The following is a 13889-nucleotide window of genomic DNA, read 5'->3' as shown; positions in this document are numbered from 1 at the left end:
GAAGGAAGAGACCCTGAAACAACTGTCAATTTTTACTTACGCCGTTTCTACAACATAAAACCTTTGCTTGACTTGTAAACTGTCCCAAATATTTTCCTAATTTCATTTTAAACCATTTCTAATCAATATTTTATGGTAATAAATATGAAAATTAAAAACTGTAAATTTTTATCTTTTTAATATTATTCGGTTTATTTGTTTAACTCTTAATAGTCCCGTTAACAGACGGTCTCTGAATCGCTAAGGGGTGAATCTCGTTTGGTAACAAAAATTGTCTCTTAATTGTTCTAAAACCCTCTGAATATTTTGTATTTTGCATCTCCCTTAACCCTAATTTCATTTTGAATAATTACCAAACAATTATATTTCATTTTACACTATATTATAAGATTTTCTTAATCATTCTAACCATTTAACTATTCGGTATCAAATCATTCAACAACTGTCAAACAATCCCTTGGTTTAAATAAAATTATAAGTATAACAGGCTAAAAAAACTCCCAACTTTACGTATAGAAAAATAAAATATATAGTTACTAAAATGAGATAATGTTTATCGATATTTATGGTCTCTCGAGTCTTTCTCCTTTCGATAGCAAGTCTATAATAAGCAAACTTGTTTGCTATTGAATTTGGTTCAAGTCGACACCAATCTAGAGTGTGGGTGTTGGTGATTTAGTGAATTATCGAGTCTTTTTTGCATTTGATTCACAATAAAATGAAGGGTTGATAGTTGAACTAAAATACGAGCTAGGAGGTGAAGAATGGACAATCGTATAAGCTAGATATAACTCGGGGTCGTCGAATGTTGTCATATGATAGGGGTCAGGGACTCGGGGGTCACACCACCCCCTTGTAGGTTCCAATGGACAGAACCCTAACAGTGATCTCACTGACCGATCAAGGGGTAGGGTGAACGACGCATCCACCAAACGAAATATGAGGAAGTAACATTGATGATTTCAACGTTTGATGTACATGAGTGGTGCTAGTGAGGTTTTGTCAATGGCACCGATAAGGCTTCATTAGTGGGTGGAAGTGTTACTCACTCGTGGGTTTACACACTGATGCAAACCTGTTCACAGGGGTGCACAAAAACCCGACCAACCCAGCAAATCCAACCCATTCAAACCGTAATAACTCAACCCAATGTCTAATCGAGTTGTAAAGTCTTTAAACCGTATGTATTGGGTTAGAACTAGGTTTAGGTTATTTGAACCCACCAACCCGATGAACCAATACCCTTCTATTCCTTGGATTTAACATGATTGTTAAATCCGTTATTAATATGTACACTAAACCATTAGACCATCCGCTCTTCATATGCATTTATTTTAACTCTTTTCTTCTTCTCTATATAACACCTACATTTGTTTTCGTATATATGTTGAGTAAATGTGATTATTCATATAAATATTAAGAAACACAGTTGAATGTGTTCTACTTAATAATTGTGAATAAGTTGTATCAATTGATTAATGATAGATAACACATAATGTTCAACGTAACAAATATACGAGAATATTTTGATGTACTAAAGTTTCAACATGACTAACTCAACCTAACCCGCACGATTCAGGGGGTTGTGTTGTTCAAATGTTTTCAACCCGATTAATGTAACCCATGTTCAACCCTACGACCATACCTATTCATAAATGATATCGAGAGGTTACATCGCTTGATAATTGCTCATAAATTCTAGTACTTTTACCAGGGCATTCATTTTAATATACGTGGATTTTCTGTAACTTCATAATTTTTAATTTATGCAAAAATCATAAAGTGTAATTTAAGATTATTCTCAGGTAATCAAGACAGTAACGAAATATTTCTTCAGATATTACACAATCTCTGATTTTATCCAATTTCTTGTTGTAATTTCCCGCACACCCAATCCAGTTTCTAACACGACTTCACTTGTTTACAACCCTATTTACTATTATTATCATCGTCAAACTCACCACAACTGCTATATATATAAAAAAATTTAAAAAGGTATGTGATACAGTATGCATTTTATCTTCTTATACAATAAAATTGGTAAATTGTTGATAAAATTCGTACACATTAGGCATTTCCAAGAGTTAACATATTATATGAATCCGTGGAGACCGGAAATGGAACACGAATGTCGGTTCAACAAGTACATGTCTAGTTACAAATATAGTGTTATCTGAATGGTCGTGGCTCGGATAACACGACATATACCTATTCCACAAGACAAACAGCTCTTGAGAAAACCCCCGACTAGAACACTACATACATGGATATGTTTATCGACGAGTTGGGTTAGCAAATTGTTTAGCCTCAACTTGAGATAAATCATATCATCCCCAAAGCTCGACTCCAACACGAATATCTTTTTTTCAAAACAACGTAAAGTTAGAATTTATCTTTTCAATGTTCAAGCTCAAGCGTAATGTTCGTTAAACAATTTTGAGTTACATATCGTAACTTATAACTCAACATTGATGATTTATAAGCTTGTTTATATGGTCGAATTCAAAATCGATTAACTCGTTTATTCACTCAAAAAAAGTATGACTCGTTTGACCTAACTCAAACTTTTGAATAAAGTGTTGAATCGAACATTAATGATTACAAAACTCGATTTATTAAATTAAATTAATTAAATTTTATTTTGTGTTGAAGATGGATTTGAAATTTGAAAATTTTTAAACTCGTAATTTAAGATATTATTTAAAAAGGGAAATAATAGAGTCACGGAATATGTTTTTACAGATAATATATTTTTGTTGTTGGGATTATTTTAGTTGAGACAAGTACTCCCACCACAGGGATGGAATCTTCTACAAATCCTTGTTTATCACATTATTTAATAATTGACTAAATTACAATTTTAGTCCTTACAGTTTGTAACTCGTTATTTATTACATAAAACACCTACAGGTTTGCACTTTCTGTAATTTTGGTCCTTGGACCAAACGGCTGTCCATGACTCCATGTCCATGTCCATGGTATCTAATAAACCCAAGGGAAAGATGGTTATTTCCCCCAAAATAAACCTAAACCCCTTTACTTATAATAGCCCATAGGAAGCCCACGAAATAAATTAAAAAAAGCCCAAAAGATATGACATTTGAGTTTGGGCCTTAGGGCCGGTGGACTGAACTGAAATATGTTTATTTCGATTTTGGATTTTGGAATATATAATTAAATGATGGATAAAATTTTATTGAATTTTATTTTTTCTTTAGCATATATTTGGATTTCGGGACTGCATGTAAGTTCTCAACAAAAATTAAATAAATTCACACTATTTTTGACCTTCAATATTTTCATAAATAAAATTAAATCAATCTTATATTTACATATTATATTATAAGGTTATTTGACAATAACTCTTAAAAATTATTTTTATGTATGAAGTTTTATTTATTAATGTATATTTATTTAAAATTCTAGATTACAAGTAAATTATGTGTAACTACAACTTATTGAAACTTCATATTTGAATTCGGGTAACTAACTGCAGATAAACATAATAAAATACATGATAAATTTCTCATTTTGATAATAAAAAATCTAAAATGTAACTAGTATAGTCATTGAGTTGTAACAAAATACTTAATTATTATCTTTATTAAAAGTTATATTAATAAACAAAAAATAAATTACTTCATTATTATACTTAAATTAAATTATAATAAAAGAATTGAATTAAAGAAATTACACAAAAAACGAGAACATTATTATTATTTTTTCATTCTTTTATGATATCTTCAAATTTATATTTATTCAAAAATAAAAATCATTTTCTCAAAACTACATAAAATCGTATTATAACATCAACATAGATAAATATTAAAATAAAATATTAACATCGAGACGTGTCTCCTTGTATTGTGCAAGTACCATTCTAGTTCTCATAAAATAAATTTATACCGTTTCATTTGAATTTTCTCTTGAAAGGAAAGCAAAAATATTCTCATAAAAACGAAAGAAAAACAAAAAGAACGAAGGATTTGCAAGGCGCATAACTAAGAGAACTAAAAAACTCAACAAGTCCATACAAATCCGAAGACATTAAACAAAACCAAAAATAAGAATAGAAACCCAAAAGAAAAAATAACATTCCTACACACTCGAAAACCAAACCAAACCCTATATTTTAAACGAGAGCAGCAATGACAACACGAGCTAACCATCAAACCTATGACCCCGCACCACTCGTTTGATTTTATTGAAATATCACAATCACTATTACCATTTCAAATTTTTATAATTTAATTTTGGTTTATTAAAAATAATATATATATATATATATATATATATATATATATATATATATATAGGGGCCTATTCAAGGGAGAACTGAGTTGTTTGTGGTAACTGTGAGAACCAATATTAACCACAAATCAATAGATAAATTAGAAAATTTATAAATTTGGTAATTTTAAATTAAAATCTTAATGAAGGATATTTTTGGTATTTTAAAACTCTCATCTCTCCTCTCTCCTCTCTTCTCTCTCCAACCACCGTTCTCCGGCCTCCGGCCACCGTCCTCCGGTGATACCACTATGATACCACTGTGATACCTAAAAATATTGACTCTGTTAAACAAAAAGATATATTGTGATACCTAATCATATATAAGATGCATAGTGATACCACTGTGTTACATCTTCGATCGACCACACAAACGACATCAATGTGATACCCAAACACATATATGATGCATTGTGATACCATTGTAGTATCACCGGCGGACGGTGGCCGGATAGAGAAGAGAGGAGGGAGGAAAGTTTTAAAATACAAAAAATATCCTTGTATTAATATTTTAATTCAAAATTGTCAAAATTATAAATTTCCTAATTTATCTATTGATTTRTGGTTAATATTGGTTCTCACTGTTACCACAAACTAATTAGTTCTCATTTGATTAGGCCCCTATATATATATATATATATGTTTATGTATACACAAACCTATATCTATATAAGTAACGATTCGAATGAGAATACATTTATTTTACAAAAACATGAGAGTATCTTTTCACTTATGGTAATACATGTGAGTGGATCTGATTGAAGTATGCAGGGGAAAATATAGCTTATTGGGTATGGTAGCCCATGCAACCGCACAAAATAAAAAAACAATTTAAGGGCCGGTTACATTAGGTCCTTAAATGTGAAACTATAAATGTTTTTGGATGGAACCATAAACATCGGAACTTTAAGGGTTAACATTGAAACTTGAGGTTTGAAAATTCAAAGCAATTAAAGAAAACACGGAAGGATAGATGGTCCATTCTTTAGTTTAAAAGGTTGAAAGGTTGAAAGGTCAAGTAATCAAACCAATTTTAAAACCCTAAAACTTCTTCAACAAGACTCCAGTACTTTTTTTATTAACCTGAATATCCAATTCGTTATGTAAGTCGACTAATCTCAGAAAGACAACTTGTTTTGTGGGTAGCCCGAAGTCACCACATTTGAACCCCCGTGGTCATAATGAGATTTTTATTTCTTTTTGGATTTGAACATGGAACCTCCAGACACTTTTTATCTTTAGAGTCCAAACTCAAACCAATCAGCATCACCTTTGTGATTGACTCCCGCCCTTTACCAGAGCCTTTTTTATAGCAATATTATAAATATAGAATGTATATATTGTAATTGATAGCAATATTATAAATATCCACACCATGTGTATTTGTAGGTTATCCCAAATACCATCGAGGTTACAAGTATTTCAACATCTCTACCAGGAAAAACATTCTTGTATCATTCTAAAAATTTATGATTCGTAAAGTAAATAAATGTTAGTGGTTAAAATTTAAAGAGTAAAAGACATACGGGAGTAAAATGTCGATACTCAGAAAAATATTATTTTATTGCAATAAATAAAATCAATAAAAAAAGAAAATGAAATATTTTGTATTTAATTGATTTGAGATGGAAATGTAGAAAGAAAAACTAAAGGGACTAATTCTGCCAAATGTAGAAAACTAATTTGGAAATGATTGAGATTTGGAAATCATTTACCAAATCATGTTTTTTCTATTCTAGAGACGGTTTGACGCCTTATAAATTGGAATTTTCGGCTGAATTTTTGTGGAGACATTTCTAAGGGTGTAAGGGAGTAACGTCTTTGGAATTTCGGTATTTCATCAAGAAACGAGATAGATGTTGAGTTTGGAGCGACATATGATCATTCCGCACAAAAACGACAATTGGAGGTAAAATACTCAACTAAAATTGATGTATAATATATGGTTGAGTTCGTTTTTCAATTACCTTTCTATTGTTACAATTTCCGTGGGCTATGGTAGTCTGTACGTCGAGCGGTTTGGGCTAAAAATTGCTGTGGCGGCGACTCGACTATGTCAACCCTAGTTTTGACCCATTTGACTTTTAGGTTGACTTTTTGGGAAAAGTTAAGACTCTAAATATAATTACATGTTATAGGGCATTATTCAGTGACGAGGTTTAACTAAGCAAAACTATTCAGGTGAATCGTCATGAGATTTTAACTGGGATGCATGTTTATGTACAAATTATTTGAGCATTGCGTTAGTCTTATGTACATGTTTATCGACTTGATACATGTATATGAATTATTATTATGGGTTGCATGCTATTTGTTTATGTGTTTTTAAACATTAATTAGGATGTTATAAAAGGGTTAATATTTTTGTCGGGTATGAGAATGGGTCAAAAGTCATAAGAATGACATATCCTAGGGATGAGTGATCAGACGAAGGATAGCTGTGTAACCCGGGGAAGTGTCAATGACGGTAAGACCTTAACTCGACGAGAATTTAAGAGATCTCATTATTATTTAAAAAGGGTTTGAAACAAATGTGTGTATTATTTTATTTGGGGTATTCTTTGTTTTATGGCTGTTGAGATATGTATGATTATGCACAAAAAACCATGAATTCACCGAGCTTTGTAAAGCTGACAATTAATATGCATATCAGGTGCAAGAAGTTCAAGAGTGGACAAATGACAAAGTTCTCGCCTAGAGAATTATATTATTGTTATATTTCAGATGTTTAGGTTTATGTTTAAACTCATTTTGTAATGTAACCCGGTATGGGACGGGTTAACATTGAATTATTAATTTTATATAATTTTTTTGTAAGACTTCCGCTGTAAGATGACTTTATTAGCCACTATATTTTGAGGTTATTTATTTTTATTAACGAGAATGACGTGACAAGACTAATAGTGAAAATGAAGGTGTTACAATTCTCTCTCATCATGCCAAATTCGACGAGTCTGTTTTCCCTTTCTCTCGCGTCTACCTTCAATACCACCACCCACTACTCCAACTCCTACTTGTGATGAATCCACACCCTTTCCTTTCCCAACCACCACTATATTTCCCGCCCCTCCGTTACTCACGTCTATAGTACCCAATAGCAACCCACTGCCCACACCCTCCACAACACCATAAACCACCCTACCTCATCACCTAAACCCACTCGCTCACCAATCCATCCCATCATTGTCTCCCCCAACTCGTCACTTATACACCCAACCATCCAACCCCCACACACACGATGACCACACGCTCTAAAGTCGGCACCTTAAAACCTCGCATTGTCCGAACCAAATTGGAAAGCCACCATGTGTGACGAATATACTGCGCTAATTAAAAATGGGACGTGGGAGTTAGTTCCACGTCCACACTATACTAACATTATTTGATCTATGTGGATTTTTAGTCACAAATTTAACTCTGAGGTTCATTTGAGCGGCATAAAGCCCGACTTTTTGGGGATGGCAGGTCTCAACAGGTTGGAATCGACAGTACGGAAACATTTATCCCCTGTTATATCAGAGAACTCAAAGAGGTATTAACACAAAGTGTTCACGTTAAAAATTCAATCAATAAGCATGGCTATATATAGCCTACAAAGGAACTAACAGAAAAGCATAAAAGCAGGGACCACAAGTCCAAAGGAAAAGTTGAAAAATAAACGTAAATTGATTCCTAAAAACTAGGTCAAAGACCTTTATTCTGCAAACTCAATTTTGACCATAATAATTCTTCCCCTTAAACTAAAAATGCTAAATAAGCATTTAGTTTATTCTTCACGTGTTTGAACTCCCAGCAGCCCTCTTAGTTTGACAAAAGTCTCCAACTTTATAAGTTTAGTCATGATATCTGCAACTTGTTCTTTAGTTCCACAAAAAACTAACTTCACCACTTCTTGACTTGTAAGATCACGCAGATAATGATATCTTGTATCGATGTGCTTCGTTCGCCTATGCATCACAGGATTCTTCGACAGCTTAATAGTGGAGCTGTTATCACAAAGAATTTCAGAGCATTCACTTTGTTTCTGATTGAGTTGCTCGAGTAGACCCTTTAGCCACACAGTGGCAAGCACATGAAGTTGCAGCCACATATTCCGCTTACGTAGATGACAACGCCATTGACTGCTTCCTTGAACTCCAACATATAGCTGCATCACTCAAAAGGAAAACATACCCAAAGGTGCTCCTTCTATCTTCAACATCTCTTGCATAATCACTGTCTGTGTAAGCCCTCAACCTTGTATCCACAGTCGTACCTTTCAGATATCTTAACACCCTTTTTGCTATCTCCATATGTTCCTCCCTTGGTTCAGCCATGAAACGAGACAGTAGGCAAACCACATACATCATGTCTGGTCGTGTGACTGTTAAATACATTAAGTTGCCTATTAACTGCTTATAGACAGTAGAGTTAACTTGATCACTCTTTCCATTCTTCACGAGAACAGTGCCTGGAACTATTGTATTTTTAACCGAGTTACAATTCCACATTCCAAATCTTTCCAAAACCTCCTTAGCATACTTCTTTTGACAAAGATGAATGCCTCTTTGATCTTGATGAACCTCTACTCCGAGAAAGAAYCTCATAATTCCCAAATCAGTCATTTCGAATTCTTGCTGCATTGATTTCTTGAATTCTTCACACAACAAAAAATCATTACCAGCATAAATCAAATCATCCACATATAGACTTACAATAATAAAGCTTTTTCCATCCCTTTTCGTGAACAAAGTGTGATCATAATTGCTCTTTTCAAACCCTTTATGCCTGAAGTAACCATCAATTCGACTAAAACAGGCTCTTGGAGCTTGCTTTAATCCATACAAGGCCTTGTAAAGTCGATAAACCTTATCTTCTTCCCCTTTCTTGACAAATCCTTGAGGTTGATTGACATAAATAGTCTCTTTCAGCTACCCATATAAAAACACACTTTTTATGTCCAATTGGTAGACATTCCACCCCTTCTGCCCAGCAATTGCTAGTAATGTTCGAATTGTATCCCACCTTGCTACGGGTGCAAAGACTTTACCGTAATTGACCACTTCCTTTTGAGCATACCCCTTCACAACTAGTCGCGCCTTGTATTTATCGACCTCATCATTTTCACTTAACTTCATCTTGAAACCCATTTCACCTCAATTTTCGTTGCACCGTCCGGTAGATGAACTAATTCCCAGGTTTTATTTCTTTCAATTGCCTGCACTTCATTTTTCATGGCATCTACCCATTTTCTTTCTTTAACAGCTTCTTCATATGTAACAGGATCATCATGAGCACTAAACATAACCAGGTCAGCCTCTTGATCAAAAAATTCTCCTCCACTTGCATAGTCTTGCATCCAAGTAGGTTCTTTTCTGGGTCTTCCTGTTGGTAGAGGTGTGTCTACCTCAGAATCTTCCGAATTTTCTGGTTGAGCTGTTGTCACTTCTTCTGTTTGCAGATCATCATTATCTCCTTGTGCAACATTTTGATCAGGTGCTTGCTCTTCTTCTGGATTTGTATCGCCTTCACTCTGATCAATAAGTTCAAGACTAGGACTTGAACCACTTTGGCTCCAGTCCCACTTTGCATCTTCATCAAAAATCACATCTCTGTTGATGACTAATTTTTTCTGAATTGGATCATATAGGCGGTAGGCTTTTGACTCTGTACTTACTCCAAGTAACACACATTTGTGATTTCGATCATCTGGCTTGGTTCTTAGTTGTTTGGGCACATTAATATGTTCCGTACAACCAAAAACTTTGAAATATTCAACACTTGGTTTAAAACCACTCCAACACTCTTCGGGAACTACTCCATCCAATGAAGTGGAACTACGATTCAACACATGGCATGTCCATATGGCAGCTTCCGGCCAAAAATACTTAGGCATTCCCTTTTCGGCTAAGAGGCATCGTACCATATTTATTATAGTACGATTCCTTCTCTCCGCCACTCCATTTTGTTGTGGAGTGTAGCCAGCAGTCAATTGCCTCTTAATCTCATGTGTTTCACAAAATTGGTTGAACTGAGTTGAGTTAAATTCCCCTCCCCTGTCACTTCTTAAACAACGGATATAATTTCCGGTTTCTTTTTCAACCATATTTTTAAAACTTTTAAACATATCAAAAGTCTCATTTTTTCAGAAAGGAAATATATCCATGTTTTTCGAGTATAGTCATCAACAAAAACAAGTAGGTACCTTTTTCCACTCTGTGATGCTGGTGAAATGGGACTGCACAAGTCAGTGTGAATTAACTCGAGTTTGTCTGCTGCACGCCACAGGCCCTTCTTCGGTATAGCCTCCCGATGTTGTTTGCCCAAATTACACACTTCACATACCTGGATTTGACCCTTTAATTGAGGTAATCCCGTTACTATTTGTTTGTAGTACATGGTTCTTATTGCCTTGGTGTTGAGCTTCCCATAACGTTTGTGCCATAAGTCGATTGACTCCCCCGCATCCACTTGTAAACACTTACTTGGCTGAGGCTTCATCACTGCTGAGATCATGAACATTCTGTTGGAAGTGATTGAAAATGTTATGATTTGCCCTCTTTGAGGATGGAAAACCTTGCACGCCCCCTTTTTAATCAAGAAAATTAAACCTTTTTTTTCTTGTAACTGCCCTACGCCGAGTAGGTTTGTCGTTAATTGGGGAACCAGAAACACATCAGTAATTGTATGTGTTAATCCTTCAATCTCCATCCTGATATTTCCCTTACCCAAAACATTCAATCGTGAACCGTTTCCAAGTCATACAGTATGGCTGAAACTATTATCAAGATCAACAAACCACTCCTTGTTACCTGTCAGGTGATTTGAGCAACCTGAGTCAAAGAACCATGAGCCCGTAACGTTGTCATTGTTGATCTCTGCTTCAGCCATTAAGAGAAGTTCTTCCTTTTCTTCAAAATCTGCTTCAGCCATTAGGAGCAGTTCTTCCTCTTCTTCAAAATCCACATAATTTGCCTTTTCGAAGGTGGGACATTCATATTGAAAATGCCCCAGCTTATGCCACTTGTAACACTCGATTATGGCTTTGTTGAAATCTGGTCTGGTTCTTCCTCGTCCTCTGCCCCTTCTTGAAGGACTACCTCAGCCTCGACCTCTGCCTCTGCCATAATTCGAATGAGACTCCACTTTAAGGACTTGTTCTTCACCGCCTCGTCTTTTCAACTTGTGTTCATGTACCCGTAAAGAACTCTGCAATTCATCGACCGTTAGTTGGTCGATGTCCTTTGATTCTTCAATAGAACAGACAACAAAATTAAATTTATCTGTGAGAGTTCTCAAGATCTTCTCTACAATCTTCACGTCATCCATTTCTTCACTACAGTTCCGCATATCATTGGACACAATCATTACCCGTCCAAAATAATCGGTCACCGATTCCCCCGTCTTCATTTCCAAGGTCTCGAACTCTCTTCGAAGGTGTTGTAATTGAGCCCATTTCACCCGTGCATTACCTTGGTACTTGACTTTCATCGAATCCCATAACTGTTTTGCTGTAGCTTTCTGAACAATCGTCTTCAGGATGGACTTATCAATGGCCTGAAACAAGTAATTCCTTGCTTTTAGGTCTTTGAGTTTTGCATCATCCAGAAACTTACGCTGAGCTGCAGTAGTTTGTTCCTCTTCTCGTAGTTCCCTGTAACCTTCTTCAACTACGGTCCAATATTCTTTGGATCGTAACAGATTCTCCATCAACAGCTTCCAATGATCATAGTCACCATCAAACTTAGGCACACAGGGAGTTTGAAAGCTGCTTGAGTCTTCTGTCATCTCGTACACACTCGTGTTTCACTCACACTCGTGTTTCACTCACTGAACGCTCACTTGCGTAGGCACACACAACTCTCTTACAGTGGCTCTGATACCACTTGTTATATCAGAGAACTCAAAGAGGTATTAACACAAAGTGTTCACGTTAAAAATTCAATCAATAAGCATGGCTATATATGTAACGCCCCCAGAACCCCATAGCAATGATATTGTCCGCTTTGACTAACCTGCCCGCTAAACCACAAAGCAGTAGCCGCACGGTTTTGTTTCTGGCAGCCGCACAACGCAAGCCCCAAAACGCGTCATACTAGGTTGAGGTATCCACACCCTTATAAGGAGTGTTTAGTTCTCCTCACCAACCGATGTGGGACGGGTTGTTACAATATATAGCCTACAAAGGAACTAACAGAAAAGCATAAAAGCAGGGACTACAAGTCCAAAGGAAAAATTAAAAAATAAACGTAAACTGATTCCTAAAAACTAGGTCAAAGACCTTTTATTCTGCAAACTCAATTTTGACCATAATAGCCCCGTTGTTAAACTGAAAACAATTTGTTTCGTGCTAAGCATTGCCTTATTGAAATCATGGTTGATTCATCAACTTGATGTGAAAAGCGCGTTTTTGCATGGCATTTTGAACGAAACAATCTACATGCATCAACTAATGGGGTTTCGAGATCCGAATTACCCGGATCATGTATGTCTTCTAAAGCAATCTCTATACGGCTTTAAACAGGCTCCCCGGGATCGAGATCCGAATTACCCGGATCATGTATGTCTTCTAAAGCGATCTCTATAAGGCTTTAAACAGGCTCCCCGGGCATGGTACCAATGATTTGCAGATTATGTTTCCACTCTTGGGTTCTCTCATAGCAAGTGTAATCATTCTTTTTTTATCTATCGTCACGGACATGACTATGCCTATCTTCTCCTATGTGTCGAGGATATCATACTCACTACCTCTAGCGACAAATTGCACTCCACCATCATGCGTTCTTTCAGTTCTGAGTTTGCCACGAAAGATCTCGGGCCTCTTAGACACATCATAAGGACATGATATTTCTCTCTCAACGCAAATAGACCAAGGAAATCATTGAATGGGTTCGAATGTCAGCATGTTCCCCGTGCGGCACACCTGTTGACACCAAGGCCAAAATCAGCGCCAAATATGGCGAACCGTGTGATGATCCCACTCACTATCGTAATCTAACCGGTGCCTTATAATACCTTACATTCTCTCAGACGAATATCTCCCATGCAGTGCAACAAGTTTGTTTGCACATGCACGATCAACAAGATAGTCATATGCGTGCATTGAAAAGGATAATTTGATATATTTAAGGAACACTACATCTGGGCTTGCATTTATATAAATCCTCCCTTAATTCTTTGGTTTCATACACTAACGCTGACTGGGGCGGATGTCCCGACACGCGACGCTCGACTTCCATATATTGCCTTTTTTTTGGGACAACTTACTGTCATGGTCATCTAACGACAACCACCTTATCACTATCAAGCGCGAAAGCAGAATATAGAGGTGTAGCTAATGTGGTTTCCGAGTCGTGTTGGCTTAGCAATCTCCTTTTGGAACTGAATTGCCCTATCCACAAAGCTACATTAGTCTATTGTGATAATGTCAGTGCCATATACTTATCCAGAAATCCTGTCCAACATCAGAGAACCAAACACATCGAAATGGACATTCATTTTGTACGAGAAAAAGCTCAATAGGTGAAGTACGAGTGCTACATGTTCCTTCACGATATCAACTAGCAGATATCTTCATCAAAAGGACTTCTAAGCGTCCTCTTTGATGAATTCAGAGACAG

General features: G+C 35.8%; 1 protein-coding gene across 1 annotated transcript; it reads right to left on the bottom strand.

Moving 5' to 3' along the window:
* Positions 1–11370: 11370 nt before the first annotated feature.
* On the bottom strand, positions 11371–11760 carry LOC112505835. Its single transcript, XM_025109866.1, has one exon. It carries the CDS (start codon positions 11758–11760, stop codon positions 11371–11373), a length of 390 nt encoding a protein of 129 aa, XP_024965634.1.
* Between the last annotated feature and the right edge of the window lie 2129 nt (positions 11761–13889).

Source organism: Cynara cardunculus (genome assembly GCF_001531365.2).
Source record: "Cynara cardunculus var. scolymus isolate 2C chromosome LG 2, CcrdV1, whole genome shotgun sequence".
In the NCBI taxonomy this organism is placed as follows: Eukaryota; Viridiplantae; Streptophyta; class Magnoliopsida; order Asterales; family Asteraceae; genus Cynara; species Cynara cardunculus.
Note: the sequence above shows the minus strand (reverse complement) of the source record. Positions and strands in the feature narration are given on the sequence as shown.

Bases quoted from the DNA above. Each gene is read 5' to 3' on its own strand.
- LOC112505835 (XM_025109866.1), bottom strand. From the start codon at position 11,760: ATGAAAGTCAAGTACCAAGGTAATGCACGGGTGAAATGGGCTCAATTA.